Source organism: Lynx canadensis, chromosome A1 (assembly GCF_007474595.2).
Source record: "Lynx canadensis isolate LIC74 chromosome A1, mLynCan4.pri.v2, whole genome shotgun sequence".
Classification (NCBI taxonomy): Eukaryota; Metazoa; Chordata; class Mammalia; order Carnivora; family Felidae; genus Lynx; species Lynx canadensis.
The window spans coordinates 109,721,023-109,733,835 of record NC_044303.2 but is presented as its reverse complement, the minus strand read 5'-3'; the positions used below and the strand labels follow the sequence as shown (position 1 = coordinate 109,733,835).

The window sequence follows — 12,813 nt, the reverse complement described above, 5'->3', positions numbered from 1 at the left end:
TATGCCCATGCAATGGAGAATCTGGTACCTATTAAAAAGAAAGATACAGTGCCAGGTAGTGATAGTGAATGAGCTCCGAGATATAACTTCAAATTAAAAAGTCAGTGGCACCTGGGTGGCTCAGTCGGTTAAGTGTCTGACTTTGGCTCGGGTCATGATCTCACAGCTTGTGAGTTTAAGCCCCTCATGGGGCTCTCTGCTGTCAGGGTAGAACCTGGAGCCTGTTTCACATTCTGTGTCTCCTTTTCTCTCTGCCCCTCCCCCGAGCTTTCTCTCTTTCTCTCAAAAATAAATAAACACCCCCCAAAATTAAGTCACAGGAAAACTTGAAAGGTACCTCTGGAAAGAAATGTTTTTACAAGCCCTTTACAATAAACATGTGGAAACTACATATGAAACCTAGCTCAGGTGCATGTTAGACTGTTGAAGACACAAAGAGAGGACATTCTGACTGGGGTCTTGGTGCTACTCACTTCTCATCTTCCCCAATTACTCTCTAGTCCTGCTCAATCTGAAGTCTAAATCCTATTCTCCTGCATGGATAGGAAAGCTATCCTTGGACATCCACATCTTGCAGTTCTTTTCACTGGTCATGTGACCATGGCCTTTGGAACCAGCCATCATGGGGTTTTGCCTCTACTTCTTATGAGCTATTTGACCAAGATATTTAATCTCCCCAAGCCTCAGTCTCCTCACTTGTAAACTGGGGGTATAATGGTATCTACTTCTCAGGAATAACAGGGTTAAAAAGATGAGTACACAGATTTGGCACAGTGCCTGGCAGGAAGGACATAGCCTTTAGTGTTTATACCATTGTCACAACATATTACCCAAATCCACTGGGGGGGGGCAGGAATCTGTGGGAGACTTGGGAGGTGGGCAGTTACTTAGGTATGGTTCCAACAGTTCAGATTACAAGTGCCAAGCCATGTGGAATGAGGCCCACCACCTTCCCACCCATCAGTTCCTTGAGATAAGGCCTGGCCGAATGGTGAGATCTGTGGTTTCAACACTGGCTAAGCACAGTCACCTGAGGCTCTTTAAAAGTCCTCTCCCAGGGATGCCTGGGTGGCAGAGTCGGTTAAGCTCTCTATTCGATTTCAGCTCAGGTCATGATCTCATGGTTTCATGGGTTCGAGCCCCGCATTGGGCTCTGCACACTGACCGCACAGACCACATAGAGCCTGTTTGGGATTCTCCCTCTACTCTCTCGCTGTCCCTCCCCCACTCACATTCGCTTCGTCTCTCTCAAAATAAATAAATAAACGTAAGCAAAAAAAGACCTCTCCCAGGCCTGGGAAAATACTGAATTACAGAGGGGCACAGGCATTTGTTTTTTCATGTTGTAGAAAAATGTCATAAATATGTACATGCCTCCACTTTCTTCATGGCCTCCACCACCACTAAAGGAGACTCAAACTTGGCAGCAGTTTCTTCTTCCCCTCCTCCAAGATTCTTTGAACTTTTGTAATAAAGAGCTAGGAATTCTTTTTTTTTTTTAATTTTTTTTTCAATGTTTATTTATTTTTGGGACAGAGAGAGACAGAGCATGAACGGGGGAGGGTCAGAGAGAGAGGGAAACACAGAATGGGAAACAGGCTCCAGGCTCTGAGCCATCAGCCCAGAGCCTGACGCGGGGCTCGAACTCACGCACCGCGAGATCGTGACCTGGCTGAAGTCGGACGCTTAACCGACTGTGCCACCCAGGCGCCCCAGGAGCTAGGAATTCTTAATGCTCTCCAGTCAAAGACCGCCAGGTACACACCTGCAGTTGAACAAACTGGGTACGTTGATTGCTGCAATGATGGGGAACACATGGCACGAGGAACCACTGGGCATCTCAGTAAGACACTGTTAGAAAGGACTTACAGGATTTGGGCTTGTGTTACTGATTTTGGAGAGAGTTAAAGCAGCAGGACTTTTCTCAGTGTTTGATGCCTCAGGAAGGAGGAGTAATTCCATGATTGGGTGTATCAATGAGTCCGATCTAGCAGGAGGAACAAGGAGAGTGAAACTAAATCTGCCATTGGTGAAGAAACAACAGTCACTCATATTAGCCAGGACACAAGGATGTTTGGTCTTTTTTTTTTTTTTCCTTTTAGTTTATTTATTTATTTTGAGAGAGCTATGCGCGCAAGTAGTGCAAGGGCAGAGAGGGAGAGGGAGAGAGAAAATCCCCAGAAGGCTCCTCAGTGTCAGTGCAGAGCCCAATGTGGGGCTGGATCTCATGAACCCTGAGATCATGACCTGAGCCGAAATCAAGAGTCGGAGGTTTAACCAACTGAGCCCCCCAGGCACTCCAAGTCATTTTTACGATGTGGACAATGTTCATGGATTGTCTGTGTTCAGATATGATTACAGAATGGTTCTGTTTTTGTCTTGACCCGTCATGGTTACAGATGGCCTTGTCTGATGCTGATGTCCTGTGGAATTGACTGTGTGCAACAGGAGAACTATGAATGTCAGCTCAGCTCCTAGCAACACCGATGTCTAGCACATAAGACCAGGTCAACTTCCAGATGTCAGAAAAGGCAGAAGAGAGGAGTCAAGGACAGAAGTGGGTGGACAGGATTTCAGTTTTCTGGGAGGTAACTACAGAGCTTCTGTAGTGTGTGCAAGAGAAGTAAGGGAGCAGGAAGGTTGAGTGGGTTAATAAAAATTGCTGTGGACACTATGTCCACTTTGTGGTTTTCAATAAAGATATTTTTTCAATATAAAATTGAAACTACAAATTAAAAACTTGAGCAATTTTGAATTGGCTTTTAGTTGCTGAGATGTGTTCCCTCTATTGTAATATTGCTCTGCCACCAGTCATGTAGATCAGGAGCTTAAAAGAGGCAGGCTTTCAAAGCCAAGAAGTTCTGAGCCACCGTCTTAACGCCCAGGGCTCCAGTTCCAGCTAAGGCTGATGCCTCAATAGTGGTGGTGTTTGAAGAAGGAGCAGAGACAGGGTTGCCTGGATGGCTCAGTCGGTTAAGCATCAGACTTCAACTTTGGCTCAGGTCATGATCTCACAGTTCATGAGTTTGGGCCACCATTGGGCTCTGTGCTGACAGAGCAGAGCCTACTTGGGTTTCTCTGTCTGCGTCTCTCTCTTCCTCTCTCCCCTGCTCCTGCTCTCCCTTTCAATCTCTATCAAAATAAATAAACATTAAAAAAAAAAAAAAGGGGGCGCCTGGGTGGCTCAGTCGGTTAAGCAGCCGACTTCAGCTCAGGTCATGATCTCGCGGTCCGTGAGTTCGAGCCCCGCATCGGGCTCTGTGTTGACAGCTCAGAGCCTGGAGCCCGTTTCAGATTCTGTGTCTCCCTCTCTCTGACCCTCCCCCGTTCATGCTCTGTCTCTCTCTGTCTCAAAAATAAATAAACGTTAAAAAAAAAAAAAAAGGAGCAGAGACAGGAGGGCACAATGAGAAGCCAGGCTCAGGTGTCTGTTTTCTCCATTCCCTAGAAGATCCAAGCAGACAGAGTTCCTCAGTTTCCCAGTGCCACCAGAAAGTGGTAGCTTTGATCCTTGGTCTGAATTCTGGGTCCTTGCTATTGCCACCAGCAAAACTTATCATTCAAGGATGCCAGGATGGGGGACACAGTCCCTGCCCTCAGGCACTGGAGAACTGAAAGTGCTCAGCAAAGGGCCCCTTAGTCCCTTCTAGGAATGGAGCATTTCTTGGCAGAGCCAGTAGTCACAGGATAGAGGTTTGTGAAGTAGGGACAAGGAAGGCTGAGGTCTAGCAGGGAGGAAAGCACTGCTATTGGCAGTGAATTTAGAGCATCTCTGAAGTCCAGAGAACCCCAAAGGCAAAGACCTTGAGAACCAGACTCCAAGGCTGGAGTGACCTCTAACCAAGCCACAGGAGACACATGCAGCTCCTAACGGACCCACTGAAGGCAGCAGAAGCGAATACACAATGCACCCCCTGTGGTTCAGGTGGCTGGCCAGAGGGCCTAGATTAATGCGGGTAGTAGGAGAAATGGAGAAAAGGCGTGCAAAAATCGGAGATAAGAGCCTACTGTGGGAGTCAAAGAGCTGGACGAGTTTTGGAAATGGAGGATGTGGAGGGGGAGAATTGGTCCAGGAGTAACTTAGCATCTGAACTGCACACAGGAGAGGAACAGAGACACCAGCCCCCCGGGCCGATGTGTTTACTCAGCTAAGCTTGAAAGGAATTGTGGCCGTCTGGTGCCCTTGGGGCCCGCTCAGGGGTTCCCTACCGAGGGGGCTGTCGGGACCCCCAGGGACCCGAGCCCGCGCACCACTGGCGCTGAAGACACGCCCGCCGGGTCAGGCGGCGCTGGAGGCGGACGGGTGAGGGCCGCGGTCGCCCTTCCTCCTCCTCCTCTCCCGCTTCTCCGGCCGGGAGTAGGAGGCTTGTGTCCGGCGGGGGAACGAGTGTCCAACCCCCGGGCCCGGGACTAAGGCCGGAGAGCGGACCCCACGGGGTGGGGGGCGGGGCGCGGGCGATCTCGGGGGCAGCGCCACCACTCCGCGCTCCCGCCCCCGGTGGCCGGACGTGGCACCTCCCCCGCGGCGGCCGGAGCCTGGAGGTGGGGTCGGGAGCCGGAGCCCGGGGCTCTGATGTCACCGCGCGGCCGCCGGCGCCCAGGAGCGCGTCTCGGGCTGGAGTTCAGGTACGCTGCGGGGCCGACCGGCGGGATCCCCTTCCCAGCGGGGGCAGGACGCGCCCCGCGGCGGGGAGGGCTGGGGGGTGGGGCTGGGGCGCCGCGGAGCACCCGCGAGTCGTTAGTCTGGAGGTGTTCGCCCCGCGCCTAGTCTGGACTGCGCGGGTCGAGTCGGGCCCTGCGTGCGGGTACTTTTGGCTGAGCGGGCGGGGAGGACGCAGACACCGAGAGACTGAGGCTGCCGGGGGAGCGCGCCGTGTGGCCAGCGCACGCAGCGGGGTCTCTGTCCGCGACCCCCGGCTCCCGCCCTGCGGCCGCCGAGTCGCGGAACAATGCGGGGCCCCCTTGCCCAAGCTCCCGCAGTCTCCCGCATGGGTCTGAGCCCTCCTTCCCCAACGCTGCACTCCACAGGAAAGGCCCCGAAATGTGCCGGCCCGCGGCCATCGGCTCTCCCGGCATCCCCGGGGTCCCGCTATCGCGCCACACTGCGTGACTCTGCCGCCCCCTGTGGTCGCCAGGCTTGCGCCTCTCTCCCGCCTCGACTCTCCAGAGCTCGAAGCCCCAGGTATGTGGCCCGCCCACGACCGCGGCCTCCTCTCCCCGGGTGCAGCTAGCATCCCGCCTTTTCTGCGCGCGGCGCGGCCCAGAGCTCGAGTCTCTGGGGACTCTATGTGGGCTAGAGCGACGGAGAGCGGAGGCTGCGCGGGCTGCACCATCGGGGAGGACCAGCCTGGAGAAAGGGCCCTCAGGGGATGGGAGAGCCCGCGGAACTTCCCCACATCTGGGGCGCTGGCATTCAAGACGCGTCCCTGGACCCAGAAGCTCACTGTGGTAGGGACACTGCGGGTGCAGGCAGTGTCCCCACAGTGAGCCTAGTTCTGAGGGAATAACCATCCTAGAGGGGTGGCCTGGACAGCCTCTCCATAGAGAGGTCAAATGTGAGGTGGCCTTTGAGATAGTGTGCTTTAATTCCTGGTCATCGTTGATCATGTGAGGTTGTCTACCCTTCTGGTCACCTTACCTGTATTGGTGAGGTTTGAGGAGCCAGAAAGCTGTCTTCATCTATTTCCCTAACATCATCTCACTAAAAACTTGAGTTGGCCTGCTTGCCTCGTCCAACCTCTCTGCTGAGGTCTAGACCCACATCCCAACTTCCCAGCTTCCCAAACTTGCCACAGACACTATAAAGCCCACAGGCCCCAGACGGAATGAGCACTGGACCCCTGGCCAGTCCCCATCTCAACTTCTTCCTTCCTGAGACTGGCACCTCTACCTCCCAGGCCTCCAGCTCTGAACACTGAAGTCATCTTGGTCTCCTTTTCCTCTCTTGCTCTTTCATTCAGAGGATGAGTATACGTGACCTCCACCTGCTGGACCCCCATATGGCAGTTTTCTAGCAAGGATTCCATGCTGCCCCCCCCCCGCCCCCCCCCCAACCCCCCGGCTCTGGAGAGGCTTGGCAGAAGGCCTGAAGAGCTCCTTGAGCTCTAGGCTTTGGACTTCACTTCTATGTAGGTACTGGCTCTGCAGCCCCCGCCCACAGCTGACACTAATGCGGGTGCTAAGGCTCCAGGGGTGCGGCCACCCCCAGCCACAGTGGCTGGCTGGACAGCAAGAGGCTCCTGCAGCCCATCAAGTGTGCAGACTCCTTGCTTTGTGTGTTGAGACCCCACAACAGACTAAAAGAGCTGCATCCTCATAGCACAGCAGTGAGCATCCTGCATGGTTATCAGTCTCCTGGGGCCACCGTTAGAAAAGTATCCTCAAGACAAGTTAAGGGTAAAAAGCAAACGTATGTGCACACAGTTTTATTTTCTTATCCATTCAAGCTGTTTTTATTTGGTGACCTCAGAATCCTCGGTGAACACAATAACTCACAAATAAGAAAATTTTCAAGGCCTTTTTGGAGGAACCTTTTTTGTATCTGAACAGTCACTTGCCTATAGATGCAGGAAGCCAACAGTGGACAGACATGGGTAGCATGAGTCAGAGGAAACAATACTCCCAAGCTGGAATCAGAATAGGAAGAGAGAGGGCTAGTGTCCAGGTGCCTAGGGTGGGTTTCCTAGAGGAGGTGACTGTCCTCACCAGAGCTGCTACTCAGAGTGGCTTCTGGTCTTCCTCAAGTCCAGAGAGTGGAAACACTCTGCAAAAGAGGCCCCCAAACCTGAGCGTGAGGACCAACCTGCTGGGCTGGTCTTAGTGGGCATAAAGATGCCTCCAAGTCAGCAATGTCAAGATGCTCTGGTTCCAGGTCAGCTGACAGCCACTCCTGAGAACGTTGCAGGTACTGCCTCTGCCTTCTAAGAAACACTGTATCCTCACTCCTAACTGCCCCTACTGCCTGTGACCTGCACTCTGTAGCATCTGGGGCCTTGGGGAAGGGGGTGAAGGGTGACCATGAGTTCCAGTTTAGGCAGCTCAAATAAGTCTGCTTTTCAGTACCCGCTCCAGCTGCCAGTCACCCTCCTCTGCACCCCTTACCAAGCCAGCTCAGGCAAAGCAAGCCCTTCCCCTCCTCAAAGTCTCCAGAGCCCTTATGGAACCTCAGTTTCCCAAGACTCAATGCACTCCCACTCAATGCAACTCCTCCCCACTCTCTCTTCTTGGCCCTGGGGAGGTACTGATTTCTGGCCTCTCCTGCTGCACCTGTGCTTGCCTGCTCTTTTTGCTCCTGATAATGCATGAGAAACCTGGGCAGTGGCAGTTGCCTCATTCATTCTGTCCCCATTCACCAGAAAAGACAACTAGGGAGAGAAGAGTGGGCAGAAGCAAAGGAACTCTCTTCCTTCTCCACCAAAGCCACCCTCCATGCCCTCATTGCAAATCTACTCCTTTCCATGCCATTCAACAACTATTTCTTTAACATCGACTTCATGCCAGGCACTGAGGGGACAGAGATGAGTAAGTGCAGAGCCTGTTCTCTGGAAGCTCAGGGGTTGGAATGGGAAGAGGGAATCAGAATTGCAAGTAAGCCAACAATTACATAGGGTGATGAGTGCTGTGTTGGGGGGAAGCTCAGGACACCGTAGGCGGTCCCAAAAGGTCTGGAGACCTTTAAGCTGGTTCCAGTAGGAGGAGTAGCAGGACAAAGTCTGGGGTGTGAGGCTCCAAAGCAGAGAGCATATTATTCTGGAATCTGCCAGTATTTTGAGAGGAGGTGAGGGTGACTGTTTCCCACCATGGAGTTTGGGCTTTGTTGGAGGACTCAGGCAGTTGGGGGGGTGGTGTGAGGGTAAACTGACTTTCAGCAGGGTTTGCTTCTAGGAAATTGATTCTGGCTGCAGTAAGCTTGGAGGCAGGCCCAAATTCCAGGCCGGGCTCTGCTTCTTACCAGCCATGTGCCCCTGGGCAAATCATTTCCCCCTAAAAACCTCCATGTCCTCATCTGTAAAATGCAGATAGCAGTTATAAGGATCAAGATAAATATTTATATAAAGCACTGGGAACATAACTGACACAGAGGAGGAAGGGAGGCTGTGAAGCTGTCCCTACCACCTGACCTGGGTCTTCCCCCCCCCCCCTTTCTTGGCTCCCCTGTGATCTCAGAACGTTCTTGACCATTGTTTATCAGGGAAGGATCACATGGAGAAGCTAACAAAGCTGGCAGGAAGCAGCCTGGGTGGGACTGGGTTGGGGAGGGAAGGAATATGGGTACATTCTCAGCGCTCCAGGAGGTGCCAGGGTAAAGGCGGGCTACGGGCCAGGAGAACCCCAGGAGGGAATGGGCCAGTTGCCAATTCCTTCCCCTGAGCTAAGGGAGAATAGTTAAGGCCCTCAAATTCCGCTCCCAGGGGCTGGCCCCACCGCCTATGCCATCCCTGACCCGGGAAATGGCAGCACTAAAGATCCTGTGACCAAAGAGGGGATGTGTAAGCACCTGGCTGTCCCTGTTGGAGTGGCCAGCCTTTCCCGGCTCCTCCCCCACGGCGCCATCTGTGTTCTTCCAGGATCCACGGAGCTGGTCTAAGCACTCACCTGTGAGCCATGGAGGCCCTGGGGCCTGGGGGCGACCGCGCCTCCCCAGCCTCGTCCACTCGCAGCCTGGACCTGCGGCGGCTGTCCGAGCGCGCCGACTCGGCCTACAGCTCTTTCTCCGCGGCCTCCGGCGCTCCAGAGCCGCGCACGCCGTCGCCTGGAACTGACCTCCTCCCTTATCTAGACTGGGACTACGTGCGCGTGGTGTGGGGTGGCCCAGCCTCCGCCGCGCCCGCCGCCGGCCTTCGGGCGTCCCCGCAGCCCCGGCCCGCGGCCGCCGCGCGCAGTGGGCTGCGGCTCCCAGAAGTCCAGGGAACGTCGGGGCCGCTCAGCCGGCAGGCCACCCCGCTGCTGTTTGCTCTGGCGGCCGAGGCGGAGGCGGAGGCGCGGGCCGTCGAGCCGCCCAGCCCACCGGCCTCGCGGGCTGCCTACCGCCAGCGGCTGCAGGGCGCGCAACGGCGAGTGCTCCGGGAGACGTCCTTCCAGCGCAAGGAGCTCCGCATGAGCCTGCCCGCCCGCCTGCGGCCCGCTGCACCCGCGCGGCCCCCCGCGGCGCACCCGCGCTCCGCCTCGCTCAGCCATCCGGGCGGGGAAGTGGAGCCGGGGCGCTCTGGGGCTCCCGCGCGGGGACCAGTCGGCCGGGGGCGCCTAGCCACCCAGCAGCGGAAGTGGTGCTTCTCTGAGCCAGGGAAGCTGGATCGCGTGGGTCGAGGCGGTGGATCTGTGGGGGGATGTTCGAGTGACGCCTGCTCCAGCTCTGGCTTTGCCGGGCCCGAGCCCCAGGAGCGCAGGGTGCTGGCAGAGTTGGAAGATCACCAGATCAGATGGCTGCCTGAGACGCAGCCTCGAGGCACAGAGGATCCAGAACCGCGGTCCCTGAAGTTCGGTGACGCCCATAGGCCTTCCAGTCGGAGTCGGAGCGCTTCAGGCGAAGTCTTGGCTCCCTGGGGAGGTTCAGGAGGGGTCACGCCCGTTGTTCAGGTGTGGAAGATAGGCTGCAGGCTTGGGGTAGGGGACATCTGGGAAAATGAAAACTTGAGCTACATTTCAAGCAACTGTTTGCCTTTCCAGGTTGCTCCCCAAGGAGCAGAAACCCCCAGACTGTTGTTTCAGACCAAACTTTCCAGGTGAGAGACATGGACCACCAGGGGACCAGAAGTTGGAGAGAAGCAGTTTTCATAGCTCTTGTCCAAGAAAAGAGAGGGCCCATCACCTACCCTCAGTTTGGGCCTTCTGATTTTGTCTTTTACAAACGACATCCCTTACTATTCCCCCCACCTCCTGCTGTGTCTTCTGGTGCAGCACCTAGAGCTTCCTTTCTGGTCACGGTAGTCAGTGTGGGGTCCCTTCCTCCAGGTTCCTGACTCAGAAGGAAGCTGCAGTGTTGTGTCCTGCCGAGTGCCTCCAGAGCAGTCCTGCAGGCCGTGAACAGAGGGTCTCAGAGACATGCCTTGGGTCTGCCCGACTCCCTTCCCTTCCTGATGATGAAGTTTTCCTGGAAGACGTCCCCTTGGTCAGAATGAGATCACCTCCAGACACCCATGCGCCCACAGGAAACCCAACCAGGTGAGTTGCCTCTTGCTTCCAAGCTGAATGAGATACCTCTTTCCCACACATAACAAGAAAATTCTAGAGGGGAATGGAACCTTCTCCAGCCTGGCAGCCTGGCTTGTGGGGATGGAGACAGGTGGCCCTTGGAGGCCAGTGCTTGTCTTTGGACAGAGTTTTTTCTTATTCATTGTCTCTTCCACTTCCAGTGTCCATGTCTCTGACCAGCAGTATGAAACCGGCTTGGGCCAGGGGGTTGACCAAGCTGGAGTCCCCCCAGAGCACCCCCTCCATGAGCACCCAGAGACTGCAGGGGCAGATGACAGCTGGCGGAGGATAAATGGTTCTGTGAGCATTTCCAGGACTACATGCTGTAGCCCCCCTGGGACTGCAAATGGTGACATTCCAACCTTCAACCCCACTGGACTGCTGACCATTGACCCACTTGCAGCTACAGACCCCCTCAAACCTCTTCCAGTTGATGTCCTGGAACCTCCAGGCAACAGTACCCCAGGTGCTCCTGGCCGTACTTCCCTAGCTTGGGGCACTGGCCAGCCTGTTTCCAGGCCAACATGGCACAGTCTGCGCCTTGAGGAGCTGGTTCAGGAGCTGGCCAGACTGGATCCCTCTATGAGTGACACACTCACTTCCTGTCCCAGTCCAGAGCCACCCCTGGGTCTGCTAGATGGGCTGATTCCTTTAGCTGAGGTCTGGGCTGCGATGAGGCCAGCCGGTGAGGAGGCTGGAAAGGACGCTGCTGGTACTCCTGAGCCAGGGTGAGTGTGGGGGGTACTAGGGACTAGGGGGATTCTAAGTCCCTGCACTCTGGTGGGTGGCGGGGAGGATAACCCAGGGAGCTCTGGTTTTGTACCCAGGTGCTATCTATTTAGCTCCAGCCAGCTCTGGCCAACTTCTCAGGAGATGAGGTCTGAAAACCATACCACCCACCCTGTGCCTGACCAACCCTGTGGTCAGGGTCTCCCTGATCCAAACAGCATCGAAGCCAAGAAAGTGAGTGTGGAGGGGGTGGTGGAGACTGGGTGGGGCAAGAGCCCAGAGTATGGGCTAAGAATTCAGAGTCTGGCCTCACCTTTAAGTACCCACGCCCTCCCTGCAGATGGAGCTAGCCAATCTCCTCCAAAAGATGCTGCGGGACCTTCAGGCAGAACAGGAGCGGCTGCACCGGGTGGCCCAGGATTGGGCCAGGCGCGGGGCTGCTCTGGAGGCCGTGGTGGGCCAGACCTGTGCACCCGGCGACCTAGAGCGGTTCAGCAGGTTCATGGCCGACCTAGAGCGCGTGCTTGGCCTGCTGCTGCTGCTGGGCAGTCGCCTGGCCCGCGTGCGCCGCGCCCTGGCCCGGGAGGGCGCAGACGGCGACCCAGACGAGCAGGTGACAGGGGTTCCGGCCGGGGGAGCGCGGGGTGGTGAGGGGCCTGCCGGCTTCTGGGACCATCCTGGGAACCACGGCGCCATCTCCCTGCTCACGGCGCGCTCTCCCTGCGACTGCAGGCCTCTCTGCTGCAGCGACTCGGTCTCCTGAAACGGCAGCAGGAAGACGCCAAGGAGCTGAAGGAGCACGTGGCGCGGCGCGAGCGGGCCCTGCGGGAGGTGCTGGTGAAGGCCCTGCCCGCGGAGGAGCTGCGCGCCTATCGCGCCTTGCTGGCGGGCAAGGCCGCCGTTCTGGCCCAGCAGCGCAGCCTAGACGAGCGGGTCCGGTTCCTTCAGGACCAACTGGACGCCGTCAGGAGCGACCTTGGCCGTCGTCCCCTGCCTCCCAGGATGACCTTGCCCCCAGAGACCCGTTCTCCAGATAAACCGTCTTTCCCTCTGCCCCTCATCTAATTACAGGCAGTGGGGGTGGGGAGCATTTCTCTGCGCCTCACCGACATAACTGGGGGTGACGCTTGTTTACTCGGTGCTTTTCCCTTGGGGCGGGGAAGACCCTGACCGGGTCTTCCCAAAATTCTTCTAAGTGTTTTCATGTGGTCTTACCCAAGTCTTGTGGATTATTTGGTAATTAATTTATGGATTTTTACAACTGCAGTATTTCCCCTTTTTGTGATGAGAGACTCAGTCCAGGCTGGTTGGAGGGAGAGGAGACAAATTAGAGGAGCATTTAAATTTAAGATGAAAAACGGTCTTTTTACTTGTCTTTTCTTTCTTTCTCTTAATAATTGATGTGAGAAATGTGTGTCACCTGGAGGGATCTTGTTTACAGACCATGGACACCAGCCTTGCCTGAGTAGAGCAAAAGAGGGATTTGTTGGAGGGCATCAGTCAGGTGTGGGAATCCCTAGGAAGACTATACAGGCTTGAAACCGGTCTCGACCAAGGGAATGCTGGGCCCTCAACTCAGTTGCCACCAGTAATCCTTCCCAGTTCTGGTGACTGCGTCACTACCACAAAAGCCTAGGCCTGATTGGCCGAATCCAGGTCTCTTTTGCTGGGTTTTACCTCAAATTGAAGGTGAGGCATGAGGGCCCTGGAAACCTAGAATGTGGGGGCTGAGGACCTGGAGAGGCAGCTGAGCTTGTATGCTAGAGAGGCTGGGGTGGGGGTGCCTTGGGGTTGGGAGTGGGAGGAAGGTGCTGGTGTGGAACGAAACAGAGGACACATACTCCCCTCTATTTGCACATCAGCCCTGTGTACACAGAATCAATGTTAAGTTCT

General features: G+C 55.7%; 1 protein-coding gene across 1 annotated transcript; it reads left to right on the top strand.

Annotated features, from left to right (window-relative positions):
* The first annotated feature begins 5,036 nt into the window (after window positions 1-5,036).
* On the top strand, window positions 5,037-12,278 carry SHROOM1 (shroom family member 1). Its single transcript, XM_032592840.1, has 8 exons — window positions 5,037-5,182; window positions 8,568-9,576; window positions 9,667-9,722; window positions 9,952-10,161; window positions 10,353-10,919; window positions 11,019-11,154; window positions 11,261-11,533; window positions 11,653-12,278. The coding sequence occupies exons 2-8, from the start codon at window positions 8,605-8,607 to the stop codon at window positions 11,983-11,985; spliced, it is 2,547 nt and encodes an 848-aa protein (XP_032448731.1). The 5' UTR covers window positions 5,037-5,182; window positions 8,568-8,604; the 3' UTR covers window positions 11,986-12,278.
* Window positions 12,279-12,813: the final 535 nt, after the last annotated feature.